Below are 17319 nucleotides of genomic sequence, written 5' to 3'. Positions count from 1 at the left end.
AAAGCTAAATGGGGCGTTTTAGGAGGAGTGTCGAGGGCGGGAGTTGGGCGGGAAGTGGGCTGGCTTAGACTTAGTCATACAGCATGTATAACCGAATGTTATACAGCCCGGGATTGATGGAACTTGGACATTGTGACTTAGACCATTTAAAACATGGTCTAACTCACAAAAACCCACCTAAAATCACCAGATAAGCACTGCAAACACATAAAACAGACCCCCCCACACATACTACCCCAGTGATCACCGACCCCCCCCCCAGCCCCATAAAAATTGTAATCACACCTTTAAAATTCAGCCTCCAGACCATCATCACCTGGCAGCCTGGCATAGGAAACCTAGTCGCCCAGCACAGAGGCGGCTTAAGCCATCTTGGGGGTGGGTTAGGGACTCATGGAGAGGAAGACCCATGCCCATAAGCCCCTGTAATCACTGCATTCATACTTAAACATGTGCACTCCCCTATACACCCCCAAACCCCTTTTTTACTGGCATATAAGTGGCTCCTGCAGCCATAAGGGCTATTAGGGTGATAGATAAGTGGGTCTAGGGGATTTTGGAGGTGGTTTGGGGGGCTCACCATGACCTATAAGGGAGCTGTAGTGAGGAGAAGACATGGCACCCTTATTGTGAAGTTCACAGCAGTGACCTGTAAGGTACCCCACTATTTAGGTGCCATGTCTGGGTGTTCAGTCCATCATTTTGCAGACCCCTCCCATGTCCAACAGGGCTTGTTCTAGTCGTTTTTAACTTGGATGAAAAGTTGGACGAAAATGTGGTATAAAGATGGACGATTTAGCGACTTGGACGATCAGATCGGCAGGATGTATAATTAGATGAGTTTCGAAGGAAAAAAAAATTTTGGACATATTTTTCGAAAATGTGTCCTAGGCTGTTTTTTACTTTGGACGACTTGCGACTTAGACGAAAACGGAATTAGACGTTCCTTTCGATTATGCCCCTCATAGTAAATGACGGCGGATAAAGACCTGAATGGTCCATCCAGTCTGCCCAACCATACATGCTCCATAAATTAATTTAATTTAAATGGCCATTTTTCTTAGATATTTCTGGGTCTGAAACCCAGAGCCCTGCCCGATAGTATGCTTAGATTCTATCTACTGGAGTCTCCATCAAAGCTCACTCCGGCCCATCTTAACCATCCCAGCCATCGAAGGTACAGACACAATCATGATCATAACAGTACACATACAAAAGCAGTTACAAATAATAGAATAATTAAGCGACCAGCGACTCATCATACAGTTCAAAATTCAGGTCCCATACTTCATGTTACAAAAAAAGGTGTCTTTTTAATAATCTTTTAAAATTCTGTAAATCCTTATGCTGGCATATATACAATGGGAGCTCGTTCCATTCCCTGGGGCTTACACATGAAAATAAACTGTCCCTAGACATCTTCAGCCTTAACTGCTTAACCCTTTCAGGACCAAGGGACATATTTGTCCCATAACTTTAAAATCCTATAAATTTTGATTGGGATAGTCTACAGTTCTAAATTTGATATGTACGGATTCCATAGGATACTGCCTTTATGTAAACCAACTGGTTCCGACATTCATTCATTAGCATCGTTGCCAGATTGACGAGAAGATTCACTTGCCACACTGTCCATAAGCCAGAAGTTTGATTTAAAAAAAAAAAAAAAATAATGATATTTCACAAAAAAAAATCAATTTTTTGGCATCTGCAAGCCCTTTTTACCATAAAAATGTCGTCAAAACCACAAAAATTGGCCTACGATCCTTATGGTCCTGAAAGGGTTAACCATGGGAATGGGTAAATCTGTACGGTCTACAGAACGCAACCGACGGGGCGGAATACGTGGCAGAATGTTATCCACCAAGTACTTCGGCGCTAAATGGTGCACACAAAGGTAGACCGTTGACAGCAGTTTGTAACGAATCCTGTAGTTCAGTTTAAGCCAATTCAACATGGCACAACATTCTGGCACATGCTCACGTCTCCCCAGCCGAAATTCCGTCATAACGATCGAGTTCTGCGCAACTTGCAGTGGACATAAGTCTGAAGCAGACAAACCCCAAAGAACCAGATTATAGTAACCCAAGCTAGATAAAACGACTGTTTGCAGAACAGTCTTAAAAAAGTACTACCAGATAATTATGGCCTGAGATGACTTATCATTCGCAATTTAAAATATACATTCTGAACCAGGGCCCCTAAAAGTTAAATCCAAGTCCACAAGAACTCCCAGGTACTTCACCTCTGTTACAACCATTACATTTGTACCTACAAATTTGAGTGCAACTGGTATATCACTCCCTAGCACTTTCCTGACACACATAACTTGTTTTGTGGATGCTCAAGTTTAGTATATTAGGATCCATCCAACTCAAAATGAGCTGGAGCTGAAGGATGCTTATCTAGCTTTGAATGAATGTTTTAGAACAGGGGTGTCAAAGTCCCTCCTCGAGGGCCGCAATCCAGTCGGGTTTTCAGGATTTCCCCAATGAATATGCATGAGATTTATTAGTATACAATGAAAGCAGTGCATGCAAATAGAGCTCATGCATATTCATGGGGGAAATCCTGAAAACCCGACTGGATTGCGGCCCTCGAGGAGGGACTTTGACACCCCTGTTTTAGAACATAAGAATCGCCTTACTTAATTAGACCAAAGGTCCATCTAGCCCAGAATCCTATTTCTAACAGCAGCCAATCCAGGTCACATATACCTGGCAGAATCCCAAAAAGTACCAAAATTCCATCTTACCCCCAGGGATAAGCAATGGCTTTCCCCATGTTTACCTCAATAATGGTTTATGGATTTTTCTTCCAGGAATTTGTCCATAATTTTTTTTTTTTACTCAACTACATTAACTGTTTTTTAACCACCACCTCCAGCAATGAGTTCCAGAGCTTAACTATTCATTGAGTGGAAAAATATTTTCTCTAATTTGCTTTAAACATATTACTATGTAAGTTCATGCTGTGTGTCCCCTGGTCTTTGTACTTTCTGAAAAAGTAAACAGTCAATTCACATTTACCTATTCTAGTCGACTCAGGATTCTATAATTGTCTATCATATCTCCCCTCAGGAGATAAAAGGCTTAGAAACTGGAAGAAATTAAGATCCTCTTTTAATAAGCCACAATAAAGGTTTCTACTGTGGCCTGGAGTCCTAAATGCTCCGACGTCCATAGGAATTCTATGAGCATCAGAGAGCTCCAGTCTGTGGTAGAAATCTCAACTGCAGCTTAGAAAAAAAGTGGTGAGGGGGGGGGGGTTTACGTTTTCTCAAGATTGATCCAAAAATGATGAGAATTTTTTGTTGAAGGATTTAACCCATGTCTCTAGAGTTCTAAGGAACATTGAACAAAAATGGGTTAAAATTAAGAAACCATTGATAAGTCTTATGCTTAAGTAATGCTCGAGTTCCCTTATCTACTTCCATCCAAAGTTTAAGAGTTATTATTGACTGAGTTGTTTATGGATGATCACATCTTTATGGAAATTGAAAATAATAAGGCAAATATGATTTTTATTTTCTGTTTTAGATCTGAGAACAGTAGTTCAGATGGTTATTATTGCCCAGATTATTGTAATTTTGTGTCCCTAGGGTTTCATCTAAGTTGTTGGACAGATAACACTGCTGCCAAAAGAGACCTGTAAGTGTTTCAAGTTTATTAGGTGTTTATATACTGCCTATCAAGGTTATCTAAGTTGTTTTACAATTAGGTACTCAAGCATTTTCCCTATCTGTCCTGGTGGGCTCACAATCTATCTAACATACCTGGGGCTATGGAGGACTGAGTGATTTGTCCAGGGTCACAAGGAGCAGTGCAGGATTTGAACCCACAACCCCAGGGTGCTGAGATTGTAGTTCCAACTACTACAATGTGCCTCAATATTGGAAAATCTTCATTGGCTGCCAGTATCATTTCTTGTTACATTTAAACTTATAACTATTACTTACAAAATAATTTGGTGTGAAAATATATGGCCTAAAATGGACATTACAATCAGCAATCGATGTTAAAGAAGAGTTCCCCCTCCTAAAAGATGGAAACTGGTTCATTGAAAGGTATTTCCCCCCCCCCCTCCCATGTCCCCCATTATGGAATAAAGTACCTAAACATCTTAGACTGGAGGAGAGCCATTCTAAATTTAGAAATTTGTTTAAACTTGGTTCTTTGATCAGTGGTTATACCAGGTGAGTTTGAGATAGAGTTACCATTTGGCTCCAGAAAAAGTGCCGGGTTTTGAAAAGCCATCCAGAAGGAGGACATGTCCAGGGAAATCCGGACGTCTAGTAACCCTAGTCATGTCCAACCCTTGTATACTCTGTAGGCTAATCCTCGACATGCTTCCCTGTTTTCCATGGCTTCTTTCTTTCTTTGGTTAGTTATATCCCGTCCTCTCCAACAAGCTCAGAATGGGTAACAAGGTTGACATACATAATGCATAGACAAAGAGATTATGAATTTACATGTGTACAGTAACAGTAGATATACAGTACAGAGAGTCAAGTTTAGCATGCAATTTAGTAATTTGTAAAGATAAGTCACCATTATACCAGGCTTCTCTTCTTAGAGGATGAGCACAACTAGTCTGTTATAAATTGTCTGTAGGGAAGAATTCCATTCCTGAGCTTGTACATGCTCATATACTATACATCCCTTTCTATAGCTATACAAGAGCTAAGAATCTATGGAAGAGTGTCAGGTTTTAAAATTAACTTGGATAAAACTGTAGCCCTTAATATAAATCTAGGAGAGGAGGTAGTACAAAGGGCAAAAGAAAATTTCCCATTTAATTGGTAAAAAGGCAATTCAAGTATTTAGGAGTTAGGATGACTAGTGATCCGGGACAGTTGTTTGGAGCTACTGGGAGGACGGGATAAAAATCTAAATAAATAAATAAATATTATACACCCTTAATCAAAGCAGTTAGGGGCGATCTCCAGTGGTGGTGGAGGAGCAAATTAACTTGGTTAGGCAATTCAGCTATGGTACTGATGAAGGTCTTGCTGAGATTCTCGTACTTATTTCACACACTTCTCATTAAATTGAGCACTGGAATACTTAGGAGCTGGCTAAGGTTGATATTTGTGTTTGTATAGGAGGGATGTTACTCGAGTGTAGCTAAATAAATGTTAATGAAGCTGGCTACCCAGACACGGCAACAGAGCAGTGGAGCACCTTACAGGCGCTGCAGTGAACTTCACAAAAAGGGTATTGCCAGATTGGTTGTGGCTAGATTGGCAACTCATGTCTCCATTACGCCTTTGCCATGTGCTAAATATCAAAATGCCTAGTTACAGTAAAGATAACAGAATATTAGCTGATACATGGAAAACATTGCGTTATGTACGTAATTTAACAACTATTCCAATTCACAAATCTACAAATCAATCTATATGGCTGAACTCCAAGATTCAAATTGGCGAAGAAAGGCTCGCCTGGAAGCATTGGATGATAGCAGGAATACATTTATTAGATGATGTTATATCTAGTGGTAAAATGCTTGAATTTTCACAGTTGCAACATAAATATGGCCTTAATAAATCAGAAAGTTTTAGATGGTTGCAACTGATGCATGCTATTCAGGCGGAGTTCCCTGACTGGAAAAACCTTAATAATCAATATACATGCTTTCAGGCAGACTTCTTGGGTCACCAGGCCACCCAGTGGTATAACTTGCTGACTGGATTTATTAAAAAGAAACCAAACACTGGTCTGAGAGATATTTGGAGCATTGAGATTAAGAATCAAATTACTGCATCTCAATGGCCACGAATTTGGTCTTGGAGGATGAGATGTACAGTGTCGGCATCTATGAGACAAACTTGGTTTTTTCTGTTACATAGAGCATTATGGACCCCTGTTCGGTTACAAAAATTGGATAGCTCTAAGTCTAATAAATGTTGGCACTGTCATCTCGAAGCAGGGACTTTAGATCATTTATTATTATATTGTCCATTTATTATGAATTTTTGGAAATCAATTTGGGACCAAATTAATTGTTTATTAGACTACCCAGTGGCATTATTATATGATACTGTGCTGCTTGGTATGGCAATGAGAGCAAAAAGTCAGATTTCTACAAATAATAACAAATTATTACTTATAATGACTGGGATTGCCATTCAACAAATTACGTATAATTGGAAAAATTGGAGTAGATTAAATTATAATTTCTGGTGGAATTCTTTATGTCATGTTTATAAAATGGAGAGATTTATTGCAATACAGCAAGGATGTTTCAGGAAATTTCAGGATGTGTGGGAGCCATTAACAAAGTATTGTACTTTGACATTGATTAGTTGACATTTTTTTTTCCCTTAAATTTACAAGTTCAATGGGGAGGGGGGTAATTTATTGTTATATATTGTATAAAGTATTGATTATATGATAGGAAAGGATTGGAAGGGTGGGAGATAAGAACTTATCATTTGTACCATTGATGTAAATTAAGTGATATATTTATTGTTAATTTGTTTGGACATATTATTACACTTATTGTAAGTTTGAAAATGAATAAAGAATTTTAAAAAAAAAGGGTACCACATAAACATCTCACCAGAACTCTCTTATGGTGAGCCTCTCATAGCCCACTGTACCCACCTGTCTACAACCCTAATAGCTCTTATGCCTGCAGGTGGCACCTATATGGCAGTAGAGTAGGGTTTGAAGTGTGGGTGCACATGTTCTACCAAAATGCAGTGGTTAGAGTGGCTTATGGGCCTGGGTCCTCCTCTCTATGGTTCACTAGCCCCCCAAGCTTTCCTATACCAGGTGCTGTTCTGGCGACAGGTATGCACTTTTAAATTCTGATCTTTGTGGGGGTATGAGGGGGTCAGTGAACACTGGGGGAGTGTGCAGAGGTCTTTACTTTGTCTCTGCAGTGGTTATCTGGGTCACTTTGGATACCTTTTTGGCACTTATACCTGTTTTTACATTGTCTAACTCACAACATTTAAGTTTCATCCAGGATTATCAATTATCGCTGCAGGATGACTAAGTCTAGGTTGACCCCCCCATCTTGCCCACATACTGCCTTAACCACTCCTCCAGATACATCCATTTTAGCTCTGGGCGCACAGCAGAATTCAGAGGCCTAAAAAGTCCCGCGACACTGGGTTTATCAGCACTTGGATGACCTATTTTTTAGGTCGTCCAAGTGCTGACTTGAGTGGGTTTTTAGACATGTTTAAGTTTTGATTATGAGCCCCATACTGTAATAATATTTTTGAAAAGTACTTGATAAAAGAAAAAAACCAGACCAATGAGGAACTTAAGCCTCCTTAGGCATGGCTAACGCCAGAAGTGGTGTTAGGCACCACAAATTGCTCACGGAGGTGCAATTCATATCAAAGGTTGGCACCAGTAATGTTGGCCTGGAAAACCCTGGCATACATGTCCAGTGTCCACCCTTGCCAGCCTCTGCTAATGTTCCTCTGTCCTCTGAAATAAAATGGCAGCATGTGTTGAACTTACCTTCTGACGCCATAGACTGGAATACTATATGGCTAACCATACATAAATCCATCAGATCCGCTTCGGTACTACAGTCTATTTTCTTCCTGCTGCATCGTGCTGTCTGGACTCCCATGTTATCTCACAGAATAGACCCCTCCTCTTCACCTAAATGTTGGTCTTGCGACAGTATGGATGGCTCTTTGGAGCATTTGGTATTCAACTGTAAACACCTTGTTATTTACTGGAATAAGGTATGGGATACTATATGCACTATATTAGATATTTCTGAACCAATTAATATCAGAATTCTGATTCTAATGTCACATGGCCTGACCTTACCTATAGATAAACACAAAGGTCACCTTCTGACTGTTATGATGTCTTTAGCAATTCAAAATGTTCTCTTTTGTTGGAAAAATCTAGATACTGTCAAATACCATGCTTGGTGGAACACTGTGTGCCTTCATGGTAAATATGAACAGGTGATAGCTGAAAAAAGGAATGCCCTTTGCAAATATAAATATGTTTGGTCTCCTATACATCATTACTGTGCGAATTTATAAATTTGAATTGGTTCAGTTTATTATGTATATATATTTCTTGTGAAACAATGACCTGCTTGTATTGTACTATTATTATTGGGTAGTATATAATATTTTTATATGCTTTCATAGCTGCTTGCTTGACTCATGACTTCAACGTTATTTGTACTGTGTACCTGGACCATGTACCTTGTAATTACATTTCTGTTTTGTTTTCCTTTGTATTGTGTTTTTGGAAAACTAATAAAAACCTTTGAACTCTAAACATCTCTATCATATCTCCCCTCTCCCACATTTCCTCCAAAGTATACAGATTGAGATATTTATGTCTGTCCCCATACACCTTATGATGAAGGCCACACACCATTTTAGTAGCCTTCCTCTGGACCGATTCCATCCTTTTTATATCTTTTTGAAGGTGTAGCCTCCAGAATTATACACAACATTCTAAATGAAGTCTCACCAAAGTCTTTTACAGGATCATCTATACCTCCTTTTTCCTACTGGCCATACCCTCTCCCTATGCAACCTAGAATCCTTCTAGCTTTTGCCGTCACCTTTTCAACCTGTTTGGCCACCTTAAGATCATCACAAACAATCACATCCAAGTCATACTCTTCTGTCGTGCACATAAGTTATTCACCCCCTAAATCTTACCGTTCCCACAGGTTTTCGCAGCCCAATTGCATGACCTTGCATTTCTTAGCATAAAATTTTAGCTGCCAAATTTCAGACCATTCGTCAAGCTTTGTTAGGTCTTTCTTCATGTTATTCACACCATCCGGGGTGTCTACTGTATTGCAGATTTTGGTATTATCCGCAAAGAGGCAAATCTTACCTGACAGCCCTTCAGCAATATCACTTACAAAAATGTTAAAAAGAACAGGGCATGTGCACATGGAAAGGAGAGGAGCAGGGGAGGGGGCAGAGAGGAGGGGTGCCATGTCTTTAGGAAGACTGTGCCCAGGGCGGACTGCCCCCCATGCCCTCCTTACTATGCCACTGTCACAAGGCTTTTACCATTAATATTCTTAGCTGTGCTGTTGGTAAAGGAATAGCAATTATTTATTCCAAGCAGGTAACTGTAATCAGTAATCAATTACTTTCATAAATGAGTAATTTGATTACTGTAAGTAATAACTTTAAGCTGAGAAGTAACTAGGAATTGTAATTACAGTAATTACTTTTGAAGAATAACACTGACTGTTTCCCTCCTCATGTTCCATCTCTCTCTTAGCTTATATCCCTTCCCCTGGTAAGTTCAGCCCCAACCATTCTCTACCCCTTCTCCAGGGTGAACAGGGAGAATACCTCCGAGGCCCCCTATCCATCTCTGTTCACCTATTCTGCCATTCAACATAACCCTCCCCCACTCTACAGCTTTCTCCAGCTTCCTCCACAGGACACCATCTCCAGCCTTCCCCACCTTTCCCAATTGCACTACAAGAGAAATAAGTAGTACATGGTTGCACATTGGGTCAACCTCCTTTGTCATTCTGGGCCAGCTATTCTTTTGAACCAATTTCAGTTTCGGCTTCAGCTGAAACCGAGCAGTAAATTTCAGCAGCAGATTCAGTTTTGGTCACTCTCTAAAGATGGATTCTAATGCTTTCTTTTTTAGGTCATAAAATCCTTTTTTTTTAATTTTTTCTCTAATTATCGTCTCATAATCTATTTCCTATGCATATGAATATTGGTGTATGAAATAATTCCCAGAAATAAAGCTTCCTTGGTCAGGCTACTCCACATTTTCAGTTTTATACTGGAATTTTGAGGCCAAGGCATCTGTGCCCAGTTCGCCAAGAGTTTCAGCTCCCTTCTCCGATTATTATTGTATTTATATTTGTGCCTCCAGCCATTTCTGTTACTTATCCTGGACTATCATGGAGGCTGATCATCTCCATCTCTCTCTATCAATTCATGTCCGCAATGAATGACCCATCTCCCAGCACACCTGACACTTGGGAGGCAGAGAAGGTTACAAAGTTTGTTTGCATATGATATTCTGTACATCATATACTTATTTTGTACCTGGCATAATGCATAGATACCAAGTTACCCAGTTCCAGGCTAGAGATTCTGGGCCAGTCTTGGATTTCTGACCATCTCCATCCTGTTGCATTATGGGACTTGTGGCATGCATTGATTTCAATGGGCAGGTTCAGGTGCTTCAGATCCCACACTGCTTTGGGATATTCAAAACCAGGACTGTTGCTAAATCTCTTGCCAGGAACTGGGTAATTTGGCCTCTCTGGACAATGGAAGGTTAAGCAAGTGGCTTGCCAAGAATCATTAGGGGCTGCAGTGGAAATCGAAATCCATTTCTTGGGGACTCAGGCTATATTACTCGATTCATTGGGCTACTCCGCCACTCGTCCTTCTTTAAAGCTCCCTTCAAAAAAAAAATGGGAAAGAGATTAAAAGGAGGAGAAATAAATCTGTTCCAAATTCCGCTCTCGTTTGGGTCCCTATTCCGAGACGTCTAAGATTATTTTTCGCCCCTCTATTACTCTGCGGGGCGGAAGTGAAAGACCCCGTAGAAGGAAATGACGCTCCGGGCCGGAAGTGGACTGTTGGATTATATAAATGGAACGCCAGGTGGCCCTGCCTTCTACACACGTGATTTAGTCAGCTGACTGCGCAGAGATGGATGCGGGCAATTGCGTCGAGATCGTGGTAGAGTACTGGTGAGAGATGGAAACCTCCGCCCTGGCCCTGAGTGTATCGAGTTAGGGAGCGCTGCCGTCAGCACTTGAGACGCCACCTAGTACTTCCGATCTGCTCCCCTCCCAGCATCTAAGACAGGGGTGTCACAGTCCCTCCTCGAGGGCCGCAATCCAGTCGGGTTTTCAGGATTTCCCCAATGAATTTGCGTGAGATCTATTAGCATACCATGAAAGCAGTGCATGCAAACAGACCTCATGCATATTCATTGGGGAAATCCTGAAAACCCGAGTGGATTGCGGCCCTCGAGGAGGGACTTTGACACCCCCTGATCTAAGATCCTATATCTCCATCTCATACTTAACAGCACCCGAGATCTACTCTCCCCAACGTACAAGGCACCTGAGATCTGTTATCGTGCCCTTCCCATCTTCTAGTACCTGAGATGTGCTGTCTCCCTCCTCCTCCACCCTGTACCTGAGATCTGTCCTGCTTCCCACCCCACCCGGATATCTGAAATCTGCTTTCCTCCCATACGCAGCATCTAAGATCCTCTCTAGCGCACCCAGGATCTGCTTTTCTTCACCCCTCACTCACACAATACCTTTCCTCCCCCACCAGCACCTAGCTGCACTTCTGTCCCTTACACCCCCTCCCCCCATCCCCGCACCCTATACCTGCCCCTATTGTGTTAAACTTAAGTTGACCATTTGACTGAGGGCAGTTAAATCCCTGCCACCCCTGGTCTCGTAAATTTATTTTATATGGTAAGGGGAAGATTAGAAGTTCAATACCACTGACTTGTGGCAAAAACAGATGTGACCACACCCATGCCACTCTTTGTGTAGATATATAAAAAATATCAATACCACACTCTCCTAAATCTTACTATTCTTAATATCACTTATTGCAATAAGTGATATTAAGAACAGAAAGATATAGGAGTGTGGTATTGATATTTTTAATATATTGACTATTGCCATTACTCAGCAGAATCTTTATTAAGGCTATTAATTTAGTGATTTCAATACCCTTTGTGTAGAGACATTGTGGGGAATTTGCAGAGAGAAGGTGATGGGGACATTTTAGGATGATAGCAGGTCATCTGGAATCAAACACTTTAGATTTGGTGTTGTATGTTTGTGATTTATTGGATGCAGAGAATGCCATGTGATGTCTGGACGACCTGTTTTGATGGGATATCTTGTATAGTTAATCCCAGAATTCATTTGCTGTATTGAAGTCTGTTACAAAATATGGGAAAGCCTGATATTGGCGGGGGCTGTAGCATTGCACTAAACATAAAACAGGTCAGTCCTTATCTGTTCTAAGATTCTGAGTATAAAATTGGGAGCTATAAGAAGGTCTTGGAAATTTTGTGGCAGAGCCCCTAAAGCTATGGTATTACTGGATTAGCCCCCTCCCCAGGACCTTACAATGTAGTGGACTTGCCAGTAAGGCGGCTGTGTGTTTCTCATTGGCCTTTTCTCTGTCCTTCAGTGAACACTGTGGCTTTGAGGCTCACTATCAGGAACTGGTTAGTGTCATCAAAGAACATCACCCCAATATTTCCGTAGGTTCCCGACCTGGACCAACAGGTGAGTCTTCAGGCACTTGTAAATCAGAATTGTACTGCAGATAGCATAAGCATATGGAAAGGCAGCCTTTTATTGGGCTTCACTTTTCTGTGGAGAGGAGCTAAGAATTCTTAGGTCAAAATGTCTTTTTTTTTTTTTAAGTATTCAACCTTTTTTCTGCCTTTATGCAAAGGCTGTTTGGCACTGTTCCCTCTTAAGCCAGTGTCTCGCAAACTTTGCAAAACCATGGTACACTAAACATGGTGGCCGTGGCTCAAGGGCATTCGGAAGTGCACGGACATCGACGCATGTGCGAGAGGCACAGCCTGTAGGCAATCAGCTGGTGCCTCGCAACACACAGTTTGTGATACTACTATTATTTCTATAGCACTACCAGACGTACGCATAGCTGTACAGAGTCACAAAGAACAAGACAGTCCCTGCTCATAAGAACTTACAATCTAAACAGCCAAGACAGGATGGCATGGATATAGTTAAGGGGAATGGTTAATCAGCTTCCTGGGTTGGAGGGCAGAGTAGGGTTAAGGATTGAAGGCTATATCAAAAAGGTGGGTTTTCAGTCTGCTTTTAAACAAGGGAAGGGGCTTAATAGACAAACTCAGGTAATTTATTCCAGCTAGATTGAAAGGAACGAAATCTGGAATTGGCAGTGGAGGAGAAGGGTAAAGCTAAGAGTGGCTTATCTGAGGAACAGAGTTCTCTGGGAGGTGTATAAGGAGAGATATTGAGGGGCAGCAGAATGAGCACAATTGTAGGTCAGCAATAGGAGCTTGAACTGTATGCAATGGCCAGTAAAGTGACTTAAGGAAAGGGGTGACATGAGCGTAGCGAGGTTGGTAGATGAGTCGTGCAGCAGAGTTTTGCACAGATTGCAAGGGCGAAAGGTGACACTGCGGGAGACAGTTAGAAGTAGATTGCAGTAATCTTAAGCATTAGGTTACGAGAGCGTGGACAAGGGTCCGGGTAGTGTGCTCAGAGAGGAAGAGGCGAATTTTGGTGATATTGAAGAGAGAGAAGCGACATGTTTTAGCAGCTTGTTGGATGTGCGCAGAAAATTAGGTCAGAATTGAAGATGACTCCAAGATTGTGAGCAGAGGAGACTAGAACAATCTCAGTATTATTTACTGAGATGGAGAAAGGAGGAGCAGAGGTTATAGGAGGAAAGAAGAGCAGCTCAGTCTTGGACATATTTAGTTTCAGATGACAATAGCAAATCCAGGCAGCAATGTCAGCCAAAAAGGCAGAGTTTTTCTTGGACTTTAGGCGAAATCTCAGATGTAGAGAGGTAGATCTGGGCGTCGTCAGCATATAGGTGATACTGGAAGCCATGGGAGGAGATCAGGGCACCGAGGAAAGAGGTGTAGCGAGAAGAGGTCCTAAGACAGAACCCTGAGCAGAGTCCTCCACCTACAGTACTTCCAGTGGGGGCTGCTTTTTCACTTTCACATTTTCAATAGTGAAAGCCAGGCAAGTCCAGCAGGACTTTAGGGCAGTGTTCTTCAAACTTCAACCTTTGGACCAGTGGAAATAAAAGAATTATTTTGTGGACCAGCAAACTACTAAGACTGAACTAAAAAAAAACCCTTTTTCTGCCCGTTTTGCTATCCTGTCCCTGTGAACTCGGTCCCCATCTCCATCCCGTGTACAGGGAGTGGAGAAAGAGAGATCCATGGTGCATATCTCCCATTCCCTCTCCTGCCATATCCAACATTTTTCCCTCTCTCATCCCCCAGATCATGTGCAACATTTTTCACGATTGCCCACCAGCCCCATGCCCAACATTTCCCCTTCTGTCGCTCCTCTCCAGCACCATGTCACACCTCTCCCTCCATCACTATGTCCAACATTCCTTCCCCTTGCATCCCCTTCAATCTGTCTCTCTGTTCCCTCTCCACCATCAATATCCAACATTTTTCCCTCATCCTTCTCTTCCCCATGTATCTCGACCTCACTCCTTTCTCTCTGCCCAACAATTTTCCTTTCTTACTTTCCCCATCTTTCCCTCTCACTTACATACTCATCCCCCACAATTCTCCCTTTCTATCCCCTCCCTTGTGTTCCAAATTCATGCCTCCTTCCTTCCTTCTGTATTTCGAGTTCATGCCTCTCCCATGTTCCAACGCGCTCCCCCCCCCTTTCTCCCTTTGTCCCATGTTATCCCTTGTTCAGGGTTGTCCACCTGGGCATGCCCCCCTCTGCCGAAGCTGGATCAGTATCCCCTGCAAGCATGTGTCCATCTTCCGGCAGCGCTAGCTGCAGTTGTTTGCTGGGACAGCGCACATCGGCTTTTGCATGCTGCTGACCCGGTTCTAGTTCCGGGTCAGCCACATGCAGAGTGCAAGAGCCACTGTGCGCTGTCTCAGCAAATAAGTGCAGCAGATGCTGAAGATAAGGAGCAGCCAAGCTGGAAGGTAGATAGACGAGTGCATGCAGGGGGACGCTAATTTTTGCAGACTGGCAGTTGGAGAACATTGCTCGAGCACCTATCTGCCCATAGTTATTAAAATCAGAATATTGAACTCCTTACTGATAGTAATGCAGTTGGAGGACTCCTGCTCAGCTTAGAGGAAACTGCTTTTTGGGACTAGCAGCAAGCCTTCTATGATTTTGCCCATGGTACTGCTAACAAGTGTATGGCCTTGCAAACAGGAAAATACTGCTTGAAAACAACTGTTCTTAGAGTAATTTTTAAACGAGCCTTCCCCTTCCTTTTAATCCTGCTGACAGCACTAATGTATTCTATAATTGCAGACCAATCTCAATGGATATATTAAAGTAAAGTCACTGTGTGAGATGAAGCAAAACATCCTAAACTATAACGTTCTGCTTGGAGCATAGAAATATACCTGAAAATCTGTAGAGACTGCAGCTTATTATGATCTGCATCCTTTTTTTTAGGGGCCTTTGAAATTGAAATCAACGGGCAGCTAGTATTCTCCAAACTAGAAGTTGGTGGATTCCCTTTAGAGAAAGATGTAAGTATGTTTCATCCCTTCTTGGGCAATGTGAGTAGCAGCAGGAGCCTAATTTCATACTGTCTGGTAGGGGATTACCACAGAATGAGAGCAGGTCAGTTGGGGGGGAGACTGGGGGGGTTTAGGCATTGGAGAAAAACTATTATACATTTCAGAATGCCGCTGCATGTTTTTCTATTTTAATTCAGTCCTTGCTGTTTCAGTGTGCAGGCAAGCAGACTTTGCATCCCTTCTGCCTACAAGTGGTTCTAGAGGTTGTCATGATTGTAGATGAAATTTGACATGATCAGATAGGCCACAGAAAAGACACACTGAAGCAAAATTTCCTTGCAGCTCAGTGTGAAGTGACTGATAAGGCTGTTTTATCTTCCTACAGGTTATGTTGGCTATCGGAAAAGCCATCGATGGACAGCCGCTGGAGAAAATTACAGACTCCCGTGCTCCCTGTGCCATCCTGTAGCCAGCCCGGGCTTCTATTTAGTCCTGCTCTTGTATTAAAGCTATTTCTATGCCACAGTTAGTATCCTTCTCCCGTTGTGCCTGTCTGTGGGAGCAGAAGTGTTTTCCATAGCTTGTGAAACCTGAGTAGTGCTGATTTTCTAACTTTGGTATAAAAATAGCCTTAAAGCCAGACAGGGCGACACATGAAGGACTACACAACAGCAGGGCAAGTGTGAAAAACTGAGCCATCTCTGCTCTCCCCTTGGAGAAATGTGACTGATCCTTTTACCGAGGCACTTCTCTTGCTCTGCTTTCACTCGTCATGGAACATTTGGAAAATTAGCTTGGTTGAGGATTTGTTAGCTAAGGAAAATATGCTGTTGAATTCTGTCCAAGTGTTAAACCTTGCATGCAAATAGTTTGAATAATTAACAGGAAGTCACTTGGCCACAGAAGTAGCGTTTTTCTCTGGGTACTAATAAGCTCACGATGGTGTAGTCTTACTTTTCAGCATGGAGGTTACTCTGTACTGCAGGGGAGCTCCACTTTGAGTTACTTTTTCTCCAGCCTCATCCTCTTCCCCTTGTACCCAGCCACACTTTTACTAAACATAAGATACATTTCTAATTTAAATGTGAATCATGATTTAGTCAGCGAGGCAACTGACTGCTGCTGCAGGTGAATGAATGGGGGCCAGTGCGTATAGGTTGGCAGAGCTCTAGGAATGTTGAGGCTACTTTCTTGGGTTAGGTGCTTGAATCGCAGTGCATAAAGGGTGTGGCACCTCTGGAATCAAAATGTTATCACCCTTAGGACTTTCCTTCTGACTCTGATCTTTGGCATTGTGTATGGAGATGTCGCCCAAAATAAAGTTTTTTTTGCAGTTCTGTATCTGGGTTTGTTCCTTGGTTATTGGCAGCTGCCCTCCTGGTCTGGGGTCTGACACATGTCGGGTCTCCAGCCACAGGTGTCACTTAAGGAAGTTTGGAGGAACTTGGGCAAGGTATAGAATGGGGCACATCCTACGTGATGTGCCTAGAACAGTGTGCCATGGCACACTAAACATGGGGCTGCGGCTGGAGGGCATCTGGAAGTTTGTGCATGTTGACATCATGCGCATATGTGACATCATCACGTAGACATCCGCGGCCCTGAGACTCCTATTGCCGCCGGTGGTGAGGTTCTGGAGAGGTGCAGATAGCAGGAGAAGCACTGGTGCCGGCTGACTACTAGAGAATGACATGGTGACAAAATTCATCACCGTTCCCGTCCCCAAGGATAACCGTGGGAAATAATCCCATGTCATTTTCTAGTGTCTATTTCAACCTCAGTCCTTCTACACCAGCATTCTTCAAAGCAAAGCTTGTGGGTCAGTGGTTGTGGCCATTCATACTCTGATTCTTCCCTCTCTCTTTAAAGAATGACATGAAGATGGTTTCCCGCAGTTATCCGCAGGGATGGGAACGGTGATGAATTTTGTCACCGTGTCATTCTCTACTGACTACCTATAGGATGTGCCTCTTGCCATGAGAGGTATGTCCTGTAAGCAGCCGGCACCTCTCGTGGCACACCTGGAATCTGCAATACACTGGCCTAGACTATAGGTTGAGTAAAGTCAGGGAGAGTTTTGTACCAA

At 42.4% G+C, this 17319-nt stretch overlaps 1 protein-coding gene across 1 annotated transcript; it reads left to right on the top strand.

Annotated features, from left to right (window-relative positions):
- Positions 1 to 10543: 10543 nt before the first annotated feature.
- Positions 10544 to 16574, top strand: MIEN1 (migration and invasion enhancer 1). The gene is made up of 4 exons (XM_033917311.1): positions 10544 to 10692; positions 12170 to 12267; positions 15166 to 15242; positions 15619 to 16574. The coding sequence occupies exons 1-4, from the start codon at positions 10652 to 10654 to the stop codon at positions 15700 to 15702; spliced, it is 300 nt and encodes a 99-aa protein (XP_033773202.1). The 5' UTR covers positions 10544 to 10651; the 3' UTR covers positions 15703 to 16574.
- The last annotated feature ends 745 nt before the right edge of the window (positions 16575 to 17319 follow it).

This window comes from Geotrypetes seraphini, chromosome 13 (assembly GCF_902459505.1).
Source record: "Geotrypetes seraphini chromosome 13, aGeoSer1.1, whole genome shotgun sequence".
NCBI classification, from domain to species: domain Eukaryota; kingdom Metazoa; phylum Chordata; class Amphibia; order Gymnophiona; family Dermophiidae; genus Geotrypetes; species Geotrypetes seraphini.
This window is presented reverse-complemented; position numbering and strand designations above follow the sequence as displayed.

What these genes read in the sequence shown, in the direction of transcription:
- MIEN1 (XM_033917311.1), top strand. Translation starts at nt 10,652, where the DNA reads ATGGATGCGGGCAATTGCGTCGAGATCGTGGTAGAGTACTG. An exon ending in TTCCCGACCTGGACCAACAG is followed by an intron (nt 12,268 to 15,165) that starts GTGAGTCTTCAG and finishes CCTTTTTTTTAG; the next exon opens with GGGCCTTTGAAATTGAAATC. An exon ending in GATTCCCTTTAGAGAAAGAT is followed by an intron (nt 15,243 to 15,618) that starts GTAAGTATGTTT and finishes ATCTTCCTACAG; the next exon opens with GTTATGTTGGCTATCGGAAA.